This window comes from Aptenodytes forsteri, unplaced genomic scaffold (assembly GCF_000699145.1).
Source record: "Aptenodytes forsteri isolate BGI_AS27 unplaced genomic scaffold, ASM69914v1 Scaffold65, whole genome shotgun sequence".
Lineage (NCBI taxonomy): Eukaryota > Metazoa > Chordata > Aves > Sphenisciformes > Spheniscidae > Aptenodytes > Aptenodytes forsteri.
This window is the reverse complement of record NW_008795127.1, coordinates 4640312-4653189: the sequence shown is the minus strand read 5'-3', so window position 1 is coordinate 4653189 and position 12878 is coordinate 4640312. Positions and strand designations below refer to the sequence as shown.

Sequence of the window (12878 nt, the reverse complement as noted above, 5' to 3'; positions counted from 1 at the left end):
GTATATATACTGTCAGCCATCCTCTCATTTTTAAGAAAGTGAGTGCTTTGGTCATCAGACACATGTTTTGCAAGGAGGCCCGACTAGGCACAGTCAGATCAGTGCCAGGAATTCAGTGAACCTGGGGTCATGCTGTCAGGGCTCCAGAGAAATACAGCAATTAAAGCATCAGGGCAGAATTCAGTCAGGGAATTAAATGACTGCCGTTACAATACCAGGGCATCTGTCTTTCCGCAGATCTGTTGTGCTGCATTTCTGTTCTCATGAAGAACACAAGAATAAATTCTTACCTAGTTCTCCTCGAAGGTTAACTAGTTCTTGAGACAACTCTTTATGCTGTTTCAGTGCTTCCTCCCTCTGCAGAGAAAAAAAACCAAACCCAAACATTTGGTTACTAGTGATCTGAGCAGGGCACCTTCCAATAATTAACTTACATGTGTTCTGTAGGAAAACAAGAGGCAGGAGCAAGAAGCCAAGATATGAATCATTTAGGATAACAGTTCTGCTGTTACAAAATACACAGATGTTCTTCTGTTGTTAAGGAAATTATACTTCAAAACAAAGAATAGCTTTTTCCAGGATAACACTGCAATTAAAATCCTAGTTTGCAGCAATTAATTATATATTTTATGATGGGTGTAGCAACATAAGCCTCCGGAACAAATCAACTGATGGCTGTCAAGGGCACAAGAGTATAGTACATATGTGAAAGAGGCATGCATTAAATATTTATCTTAAGCTTACTTAAACACAGAACCAAAAACTTTGCTAAATGCCCAGTCTTCCACGAAGGAAAGGCACAGCCCTGTTCAAAGTGGAATACAACCCACCCCACTGCTCGTGGTTCTTAAAATTAAGATAGATGATGTTTCTTATAACAAGAGAATCGTAACAAATCTGTGCTCAAAACAAGTAGAAGCATCCATCCCCCACTTTGCCTAGGAGCTGCGCCTCAGTCAGGGGAAGGCAGCCGGCCAGGCCCCTCTGCCCCCAGACCTGCACCCCAGGGAGAAGCGCAGGCACGGCCACGGCCAAGCCGCTCCGTGGCTTGGTGGCAGGCACTTCGCACCCATGGCTGCACTGCAGAGGTGACAAGGTCCAGGCTTCCCGCTGCCGGGGCGCTTTCACCTTGCTCACAGCCAAGCTCCTGTCCAGCTCCCTGCCATCAGAAAAGCGCTGCGAAACAAATACTAATTACCCTTGCTGCAGCACACTGAGAATAGAGGCACAGTTTGCTGCTAGAGCAGCCCATCTTCCAGCTCCGGCAGCCCCCTGCTCAGCCCCCCGGCACTCATAGGCGACGCGCAGGTGGCAGCACCACCAGCCAGGCTGGTCCGGCTGCAGCCAAGCAGCAACGCTGGACCTTGCCTCTGCAGGTTATCCTACTTCCGCGCCGATTGCTCCCGACAGCGGCAGATACTGCAGCTTCTGCAATTGGCACAAGCAGTCAGCGATTACTTAAAGCCACAGCCCTTCTTTTATGAAAGGCAAGCCCCAGACATTAGACCGATCAATCTCCGCTTGCTCAAACGGCAGCCGGAATCGTGAAGGGAACACTGCCCTTCTCTGCGGATAATGGAGCTTATTTTTAGCTGTTTCGAGCTTGCTATACACTGCTTTCACACTTAATTTGTTGATGCAAAAATAAGCCACGGGAGGCCTGAGCTGAATGGGAGAGCCACAGCTACAGCAGCTTTGCTGCTGTCAATACCCAGGCTTATGTTCATAGCCCCTGCGCACGCAAAGAGCTTGAAACTCACTTTGCATGCTTTTCCTTCAGCTAGGATACATTAGAGAAAAAACAGTAAAAATGCACTGGCCCAAAAATCACTTAGACTTTTTCCATTAGCTACTACACAACTGACCACGGTAGATGAGTTCGCACACTGACAGGGCCACACCTGCACCTGGTTTTCCCAGGGAAAACCTCACCTTTACAGCAGGTTCCCTGTTTACCCCCAGTCACCCTTGACACAGCCTAATCCTAGGCTAATATCAGCACTTGGTCACCAGGTTGCACAGTTAAGAGCACCCTGTCCTGGCAGTGGGGAATACTCACTGCATGCCTGCAGAACAAATAAAGCAGTAAAACACACTGTTCTTCAGAAAAAAAAAAATAGAGGGAATGAGCACCCAGAAACCAGTCATGTATTAAGATCTGACACAAGACTAATCAAAATGAGTAATTTTTATGCTATACACTCTCATCTGCTGCCAGTTATAGGAAATTCTGCAGCTGAAAAGGCTGGTTAGAAGAAAGGGCCGGGCCTTTACTAGAAACATTTGTATTTTTGACCTTGTATGGGAAAGATCCCCTTTTAATCACTACAGTTTAAGCAGTCTTAACAGTTATTTGGACACTGACACACTGGTAGGGGTATTAAGTAGCTGTGTTGCAGTTTTACATTAAGCACTTAGAAGCTTTTTACAGTGACAGTGGGCTAAGATTGAAAGCCACGCCTCGCCCTCCACAGTAAATTCTCAGGAGAGCAGAGAGCTCAGTTATTGAAAGGACTCGCCCTGCTCCTCCCTGCTCAGGAAGGAGAGATGAGTCATCTTGCTCCTGTTCAACACCAGTTCCTGCGACGGACACAGCATCCAGGGATGAAAACGTGAATGCTGCAGTGAGTTATTTGAGCCACATCCTAGCACGCTGGGACACAATCACGTAGTGGATTTGCAAGCAAGTTAATTACCAAAGCACTTTTATTTTCATGCTGCGGGCTCCTGATGGGATTTTCCAAAGCTTTTACAGTAACCCTGTCCATTACTAAATTAGTGTACAAACACACTTAGATTATTTTTTTTTTTTAATGTGCCCCCTCCCCTTGGTTTGCATATTCATTCTTTATTCTAATTCTCAAAAAGTCTTCCTTGAACCTGATTTCTCCCAGCCCACTCTGTTAGTAAAAGATCTCAAGTTTCCCCCCCTCAGCCTAGTGGCTGGACCACGCTGCAGACCCTTTGGAAACGCTAACATTTTTGGTTAGTGTTTCCAAAAGGCCTGCTTCGTGATCCACACATTTTGTATTTGGTTTTTAGTTAAAGCAATTTGATAAGCAAAGGACATATGAGATCAGAATATACTAAAGGACTGACACTGTCCAAGACTAAAAACCCAAAATAAAGTAGAATAACACTGCCTTACTAATTTTTTTTTTTTTTAAATGTTTCTTGCTTTCTGCTGCTCTTAAACCCTTTTGCTTTTTACTGGTGCTGTTTAACCTTGTGCCTCAACCTCCAGCTTGTCCGTTCATAGTTTTGCAGATCAAGAAATCCAGACAGACTTGTATCATCACCTCCTGTTAAAGAATCTATTCAGAAAAAGCTAGCCATAGAGACTGCCAGCCTACAATAAGAAGAGTAAGTTGCTCATAGGGTTAAGCAGCCACATGAAGTTGTCAGACTAACTAGCAGTTAATTTAGCACACTTTTATCTAAGTTCTGAGAACTGAAGCTCCAGGTATGGGGCTCTCCCCAAGAAAACATGAAAGTTTCCAAGACCTGAAATCTAAGTGCAGTGAAATACCAAAGACCACTTGAATAATCCAGTAAGGGCCATCTTCAGTATTTAGTTTAAAGACAGTGCTTTGGGCTGGAATATCGAGCAACCTTCTAGTTTATGCTTTACAAGATTTTAGTTGAAAACTCAATACCAGAAATTGAAAGAGCAGAACCAAGTGGGAGCATACAGGACCAAGCAATTTTAGCATTGTTCATTAATCCAGATAATGTCGCAGTTATCCTCACTTAGCTGTCAGAGACTCAAGGAGGGTATTCAATACCAATTTAAAGCTGTTTCTGGCACAATTTATGAGTTTATGCCAAGATCATGTAGGATGACACTGGTACCTATTTTTCTTATTTCAAAAGAACCTATTGTAGGTGCACAAGAAATCCAGTTGACCTTTAGCCAAAACATCCCCCCTACCATAAACATGGAAGCTGTAGGAAGGAACGAGAACAGAGTTTGGGGATAGAAGCTTTGCCGCAGGCAGTATCAGGGTGGTGCACCTCTGCTATCAGATGCTACAATAAAATTCTCAGCATAAAGAAGGAGACTTGGTCATTTCTTGTTCTGTGAAAGATTAGGCAGTTAAAAATCCTTCATGTTTTGAAAATTTGACAAGCGAGTTCAGGGGGATGTGTGCCCCATAACAAGGACTTGGGAAGGTGAAGTATGCCCCACTACAACTGGATGGAAAAAGAAGAGATTCAAGGTAGAGGAAGTCCAAGGGTAGAGAACATGACAGTTTCAAGATGACAAAAATGACCAAGTCTGGAATGGAATAAATTAAAAAATTTCTCACTCATGTTTGTGTTACTGGCAGTTACACAGCCCAGTTACAGGCTTAAGAGTATTTTTGCTAGCAACCAGCTATTTTTGCTACAACTTGAGATTCAAACAGGCCAGCCTAGGGTCATTTTAGATACAAACGAGGGTGAAGATGCATCAACATCTGAACAGTTTCCATCGCTCTGCTTTAAAAGCAGGAAGCTCTACAAAAGTCCACATCCCAGAATGAACAAAAAAGGTATTTATACCAAGCACGCAAGCAGCCAATCTTCCTGCCTATACCAAATCTTCACATGAGAAAGACATGAGATACCTCCGAGAGCTCAGGTTATAAGCAGTTCTCAAGCTGGAATGGGTGGGTATTCCTCAGGCATCCTACAGCTCCGTTGCAGACCCCAAATCCAGGAGCATGCAGTTTTATGGCAAACTGGCAACTCTTGTTTCCTAGAGAGGACGTGCGACTAGCCGGACTAACCATTTCAGGTTTCTCAGCACAGTCCTGCTGCTGGCCAGTGAGGTGGCCCTGGTGTGGGAGCCCCATGCTCTGCCTGCAAGTCAAGGCTTTGAGAGCCGCAGATAGGCTGTGCTTGGCCGAAAAGCCCTAGTCACGTTTTGCAAGTTTTTCCTCCATATTAAGAGCTACAAGTCCTTCAACAGCTACTCAATGGAAAAGAGCAAACCATGGCAGAAAATGGGTTTCAAGTATCCATATCCAAATAAGCTAACACCGCCCATCTGTTAGTAATTATCCACACATCACAGTTCACATTTTAAACAACCACACTCCTTCTGGAAACAAAATGTGTACTCTTTTGGAGTTGTACTGAACAGAGAAGAATTCACAAGAACCAATACTGAAAAGTTCACATTTATATACCAAAATATGGGGGGGTTGTTTTTTTAATTTCAAGCAGCTATGTCACACCAATATCTATGTGATAAGCTACCTATCACAGTTGCCTAGTCTACCCCATGCAATGTATCACCTCCTCCAGGAGCTATGTGGCATTTCAAACTTCTTAGCAAGCTTCCGTCATTGAGCGAGATGGTTTTGTTAAATTTTTCATCCTCAGATTAATGTTTCCCAGATCTTCCTCAAAATTGTACTTGTGTGAAGCCTTATATCTTCTATCCATTAACAGGTTCAGAAGAAGCATTATGCATTGCACGAACCAAAAACTGCAAAGCACTAGTACATGGCAAAGGAACAGCCACAACCCACTTCTAGGTCCTGAAATATCTCAGGGAATCAGGTCGTGTCGTGGGACTTTTCCCCATGACACAAACATACAGCGACCATACTGGAACGTTCCCCTCTTAATGGTGGGATGCGACATGGTCCCTGCCTGGAAAAAGTGGAGAAAGGCCCAGACGATGCCGGTACCAAGCACTCCACAGTATGTGGGCAGGCAGCTCTGAGTCTCACACAAAGGGCAGCAACTGTACCTGTCACAGGCAGAACTGGCAGGTGGAAACACCTCTGATCTGGATGGCTGTAGATCAGCCTTCTAGTTTTATCAGCAATACACTTTGTAAACAAGTAATTTCAAGAGTCAAAACTTACAGGAGGAGAACATTAAGTGTTAAATATAGAAACATTACAATGCTTTTTTAAAAAGCATTTTATTAGACCAGACTAAATAAAATTTGTTCAGAGCACATAAACCAGAAATTCATCAGCGCAGCTAAGAATGGAATCACTTAAAATGTCTTTTACTGTCATATATAGGGCCAAATTAATTTTATTCTGGGGAAGAAAAGCCTGAGTTTTGCAAGCCATTTGCTGTCAAACCACAAGCACTTACTCCTAAAATTAAACTCAGAGAGAAATACTGAGCATCTTAAAAACATAATAATAAATTATAGTTATTTGCAAGCACTACTGTAACGTGTACTTAGACCTTACAGGAGATGAACTTCATTTGTAAGGAAGAAAAGATCATAATTTAGATGTTTTTTAATACCGGTACAGTCTCAGTTGTCAACAGACCTCAATATAGGATGAGTCTGTCCTCATCCGAGAAGATATTCCTCTTACAGACAAAGCATTAGAAACTGGAGTCTACTCCATCCTTGTGCCGTACCAGTCATGAAAAGATGAGCATCATCATTGGCTGTAATGTAGAAATTGAGTCACATCTTTGCATAAACTCCAGTCACTCGTGTCATCAGCTATAGCCTGGAGGTAATTATGAAGGGGTAACAAAAAGGCCACTCATATCCACTTTGCAGTATGACATTTGCTTTGATTATTTTGTTCCTTATACTACAGTATTTCTACCAGTCGCAGTTCCTTCTTTGCTGGCAAAACCCAATCCTCTAAATAAATCTTCTAATTAGAAGTCAGCAATTTTAGAAACAAATTTTTAAGCTCACCTGCTCCCCACCCCAGTTAAAAAACGCTTGAAATGTCATTTCTCTCACATCACTCGGATGCAAAAGCAAGCTAAAGAAATGAGCCAAGGACGTGGCACAACAAACAGGATTTACACGCTCTGCTCCATGTATATTTTTGAAAGGAGCAGCAGACTATTACTGCAATAAAGTGAAAATGTCATTAACCATCTCAAATCAATAAATATAGAGTGAAATGACTAGTTCCAAATTATTCTTGGCCTTGTTCGTGTTATGCATTGCCTTCTTACCAAATGAAATAGGCAATCAGTTTTCACCTTGACTTACTACTTCAAACAGAATTCAATTAAGCCTCAGAATACAACACTTATGATTAGCTGATAGAGACTCACTGTAATTTCTAGTATTTTACTTCTCTCATTTGCTAGGTACATTTATGGAGAATCAGATGTTTATTCCCTGATGTTTAGTGTGTGAAACACTAAAGCAGAGAAACAGCCAAACAGGATTCCTTTGAGTTACTACATATTTAACACAGATCGTACACTTGTGGGCTCTTTATGCTTTTACAAGCTTTACACGGGATCTTATTCTCATATGGGATCTTGTTTTCCCATTAGAAGTGATGTCCACCTTCATGCAATAGCTTTACAAAGTTAGGTCCAGATGTAGTAATATGGGCTATTTAGCTTTACTTCTCTAACAGCTTGTTTTCTACTTTACAGGGTTTCTGAACTCCAATATTAGTTTTCACTTGTCACATTGAATGACTCCCTCCTTTCCTGTAAAAATTCCAGTCTCATAAAAAATAAGTTTACCTTAAGCAATTACTTATTTCTCAGTATTTTCTAAAGTTTGTCTCAGTTCATCTGAGTATGACAAAGTCTCCATCAGATCCCATGCAGCCTTGACAAGTTATACTGTCACAACTTAAGTTCTCATGTCTATAAAATTATAATTATCTTGATAAAGTTCTTTGAAATGTTAGAATATGACATCCTATGCTTGAGCACAATATTACAGTATTTTCTTTACATCATTCCATTTTTAAGGCTGTTTAGAATTTCATCTGAAAAGACAGTACAAAACAAAAGAGAGAAACAAGAAGCAAAGATGTTATTTTTTTTCTTCCACTTAACAGCTCCCTTTAATTTTGATTTTGTAATAGATACATCTAGTTTGCTAGTTGTTAATTCTGCATCTTCTTGAAAAAAAATAATTAGGAGAAATAACATGGTAGTCATGAGAATCAACTTCTTCATGGAAAGCAACACTGACTGCCTGAAACACCAAGTTTGTTTCAGTCAAAACTGTCTTTTCTCAAGACACCTTTTGCTAGGAGTAGCTATAGGACAGAACTCCAGATTCTCTCCAGCTGTAACCCATTCTGAATACCCAGGTGTACCCAATAAATTGCTTAACTGAGGTGTCTTCTAAGAAGTTATTTCCACCAGAGCCTAGTTTCACAGTAACTAATGGATTAAAATCTTTTTCCAGATGTTACAGCTCACAAATCTTCAACCTGTTGCCAAAAATATTCTTGTCCATCAGCAGCCATGTGTTACAGGGACCCTGAGAATCATTTGAAACTTCCTTGCTTTCCAACAGCTACCCATCAGATGCAAACTGCTAGAGCCTAGGTTTGCTTTACAGGGGGAAGCTACTGTGTTATTACTCACTCTACTGAACAGAAAATATTTGAACTCCTCAAATTCAAGATATTATCTTTTGACTTCTGTTCCAAGTGTGGGTTGTTTTGGTTTGTTTTTTTTTTTAAATCTAAAGAAACACAAAAATTATCTAAATCAAATATCCTTATTCTCTCTTATAAAACATTATGTCCGTATTTTGGGAATCCAGATTTAAAGAGCAGAAGTACACTTTGGATGAAAATCCTAACGAGAACCGGCCAAGTTTGATGTTAGGTTCTAGAAAATCAAAACTACAAATTTAACTCAAAGACAGCTGCTCTAAACAATAGGCCTTCCAATATATTTTGGATTTATAGGCCAGAAATATGACTGTTCCAAAACTCTTCCTTTTACAATAAACGGTTTTGGATTTAGCAATGCAATGTGTACTTCTGCTCCTTAAGCTAGATACGCATTTCTCATTTGAAAAAATATAAACATTTTCTGCTGAACTTCCACAAAGGCCAGGACAAATATTTCTGATACATGTGTCCATGTATTCCAAGATGGAAAAAAACTCTTTAAAAGTGCTAAGAAGTTCCCAAGAAAACTAGTATCTCGACTCTTACAGTCATCCACATGTCAGGAAATGCCAGTTATAGTAGCTCATATACTAATGGTTAATTTCTACTTCCCCCCAGAAATACTGAAGCCTGTTTCAGCCACATAATTTCTAGCACATTACTTATGTTGCTTCCTGTGTCACATCCACAGTTAGTGGTATCCACATATTATTGTCAAGGCTCTACAGCCTCTCAAATGGCATTTCCCTCTATGAAGGAAACTTCTTGAGGATGTCACCACAGTCATTCCCATGTAAAGTTTGAACTGTAAATACCAGTCTTCCCACAAAAATACCAAGAGAAGCACAACAGTGAAATTTAGTTTCTGTTCATCTCTGTAGCACAGACACAAATTTGAAGCTCATTTCTACAGCAGAATCTGTTGGGAGCTCTCGAAACACTTAGATTCATTTATTAAACTAGAAGAACAGAAATGGGTGTTTATAATAATTGAACATCTTACCATCTAAAGTTTTTTTAAACAGCCTGAGTAGTTCTGAATGTGGCAATTTATGCATTAAAATGAGAGGAAGAAAAGGTAATATTTGTCAATTCACACTTTGAACAGTCACAAAGCCGTTCAAGTCACTCTAACAATACATAGTCTTCTCACTCGAAACTAGATTGCCCTTAAACAGTCAAAACCAGATTTAAAACCAAGCTAGTACTGTGCTGCTAAAAACAAACACCCTCCACCCCCAAACATGTAAGAGTTTATATATGGCAGTGAGTTAGAGGTTCAAACATCCCAGCTGCAGCGCTCACAGCGCCATGAGGCAGGGGACAGCCATAAGGCAGGGGAAGGGGCTGAGCACTCCTCAGGAGGTGAGAAGTAGAGACTCATGCAGGAGTCGCCACTGCCTCAGTCTCATCAGCTGGTGATGTACTTTTGCAAGACATCACAACTACAATCCAAGTTTGGGATTTTAGTTCCTGGCATCCTGGTAGGAGCATCTGGCTCCTACCCACAGCTGCAGACCTCTTGGACACATGTTCTCACCCCACCCCAGCACTGGTGGTTCTTCACTCCTACCCCTTCCTGCAGTGAACCACTGTGCGGGGGCATACCCATAACACTTTGGGTGTTATGGACAGACCTATAAAACTAGACCCATAATAATTTTTTTTTCTTCTTCCTGACTGGATGCCTGAACTGGCTCCTCAAGGCCAGGCAAGCACCAGCCCAGCCCGTGCAGACATGAGGGCAAAGGAAGAGAGGGAAGGGCTGCAGGAGTGGCAGCCATGGCCTGACTTACCGCAGACATGCTAAACCATGTATTTAAAGCCTCCATGAATGCATCTGCTACTGAAGGAGCAAGAAATAAATTCAAAATTAATATGCAACATGAATACCAGGGGAAGTTAAAAGATCAACTCAAATGCAGTCGTGCAAATTTCAGAGCTTAATGCAGTTGAAGGTTAATGGAAGATGGCTTTCCTTGGCACTTCATGCACTTATTGTAAATGGCTGGTTCCACCATTTCCTCTGTACTGCCACTTTTCCTTTCTCGCTTGAACTTAAACAGGAAAATAGTTATGAAGTCACAAGAATTACCAGGGGATCAGGGGGAGCGCAGTTGTCTAGAAACACTAAGCTTGCTTTTGTGATTAGCCCACAGTTTGACACGTTTCTAACACCGCTAGTGCACATACAGCTGCACTAACAACGGAAAAACTCGGTACAGCATGGCATCCTCACCAGCCACACCATTCATTGCCATCATGTATTCTGGATGCCAAGAGGGTTTCCATCTGGTGCTAACCCCGCGCAACAGTAGCTCCTCCGAGGTAGAAATTGGGTTTTTAGGATTTTTAAATTCAGAATAGTCTTGGTAAAGGTAGTTAAGCATGGAAACCCCCTGGACAAACCCTGATAGCTTGAGCATGAAGGTATTATCAGAACCAGCTGTTAATATTGACAGCTCCGAGATAATGCTTGCAACAAACAGGTTTGAGCTCAGGCAGAGTTTTGTCAGAGATTCCTGCTCAGCCAGAAACAGCACAGCAGCATTGCTCAGTCTCATTTAACCCTTCAACAGCAGCCTCTCAACTTCACTCCAGATGGGCTGGCTGCATTTTCGACAGAAGTCATTGCCAGCAAGTCCTGATTTCGTTCACAGCTATATCCCATTTCAAATGAGCTCATAAGAAGCAACTTTAAACTTTTGTGCAGAAATGCACTGGGACCTCTTGAAAAAAAAAAAAGGAAAGCAAACCCAACAGCTGAATCACCTCCCAGTAACTTCAGCTTTGCAGGGAAAGCAAGAGAGGCTGGGGTAGGTTTTGCCAAGAGGCTCGGGCCGGGCTGCACAGCCTCAAAGTGACCTAACAGCTCACTCCAGCTCTTTTCTCTATTTGGCCAGGCAGCCTGTCCTTGACCCTATCTCACCCTCGCACTGGCTCTGACCACACATTAGGATGGTTCACATTGCTAACCTGGCAAAGAAATGCTCTCTCTTTGGCTGGGTTAGCTTTCTGGTAGTTGCAAGCTGAATCAGCCTTCTGCAGGGACAGACCAGCATCAGCGGAGTCCAGAGCAGGACCTTCCTTTGGTTACAGCAAGCTGTTTCATCAGGTTACACTGCATCATGTCACTTCACACTTGAGCAAGTGTGAGGAATGGAAGCCCAGTTTTGTTCTTCATGCAATCAGCTAAGCATGATTTATTTTATTTTTTTTAAACCAGAAAAGCTGAAGCTACTTTCAGTTGGCTCTGCAGTAGTTAAGCTACAAGCCCCTGCCTTACAAGCTAAAACCTAACTCCCCAAGTTTACCCAAAGAGTTAGGAAACAACATCAAAGGGGTCCCCTAGGGAAACTTCAGAAAAACAAGCATCTGGCCAGTTGAGATTAAGTTAGCTATACCAGACTCCACACCTCACCAGAAAGGAAAAAAAAACAAACAAACCAACCCACCCAAAACAAACCAACAAACAGAACCAAAACAACTCTTCAGTGTTCCCTAAAACACAGAAATCCTACAGGATGTTTCCTTCAACTAACTACCAGATTCTGAGTATTCCTTACACCAGCCATGGCAGAAAAGTCCTTCTCACCCCTATGGTTAAGTACACAAGAATAAGACAGTGACTGTTCACCAAGCATTGTCGTATCCTGGGAAAGGAGAGAACAACATCAATACCAATAACTGGTATGACAGTACATCAATATGTCATATTTAGCCCGGTTTCATGTGTTTAGACTTAACTCTCCAAGACTCATTTTATACAATTTGATAGAAGTAAAATTTCTTTTTTATTTCCATCTGCAAAAGAATAATGAAGAGGAAGAAGGAACAAAATTACTAGTTTCCTCCACACAGTTCTCTTCCCTCCATTTTCAACACCACTTTTTTTTTTTTTCTTTTCTAAATAGCCCCTACCATTATTCTAAAAAACCAAACCAACAAAACCACACACCACCATGTTTAGACTAAGTTATCTGTAAAATAGCCTGGAAGCAGTAAGTATGTATGACAGGCTTCTTCTCACTAAATATTACATTGATAAAGTATTCCTGAATTTTAAAAAGTTGCAATACAAAATATTTGAGAGAAGAATCTAGGCCAAGACATTTAATTATAGAAGTTACCAAATAATCAAGGTGCTTATTATACAGTAATTAGAAGACTGCACAGAAGTTTAGCAGTGAGAATTTCACATATAAGTTTCACAATTTCATATTAGATGACAGGCATCCAAAAATCCTGTATCAAATTGCTCTGAAGATCTTAAACTAGTTCCTTAGAAGAGAAAGGTGTTCTAATCAAGAGTTTAAAAAACTCAACCAAACCAAATCCACAAAACTGGCTAAGAACCACTGCTCTCAGCAAGTTGAACGAGACTTGGACTTAAATGCAGTATTTTTAGATTAAATGACAGTGATCAGGTACTATCCCACAAAAAGAGAATGTTACATTTCTGTCAGCATACTAAGACAACTCAGTGCTTTTTTGTATACCAGACTATAAAAG

The 12878-nt window shown here is 41.3% G+C and overlaps 1 protein-coding gene across 6 annotated transcripts in view; it reads right to left on the bottom strand.

Annotated features, from left to right (window-relative positions):
• Positions 1–12878, bottom strand: part of MTUS1 (microtubule associated tumor suppressor 1) — a 92481-nt gene that overhangs the window by 16110 nt on the left and 63493 nt on the right. For 5 of the 6 annotated variants that reach the window (XM_009277395.2, XM_009277396.2, XM_009277397.1 and 2 more), the window contains one exon: positions 291–357. In XM_009277395.2, coding sequence (XP_009275670.1) covers positions 291–357 — 67 coding nt within the window. Of the gene's footprint in view, positions 1–290; positions 358–1198; positions 1385–12878 lie in introns of those variants that run through there. The other variant, XM_019471558.1, reaches the window with a different exon arrangement.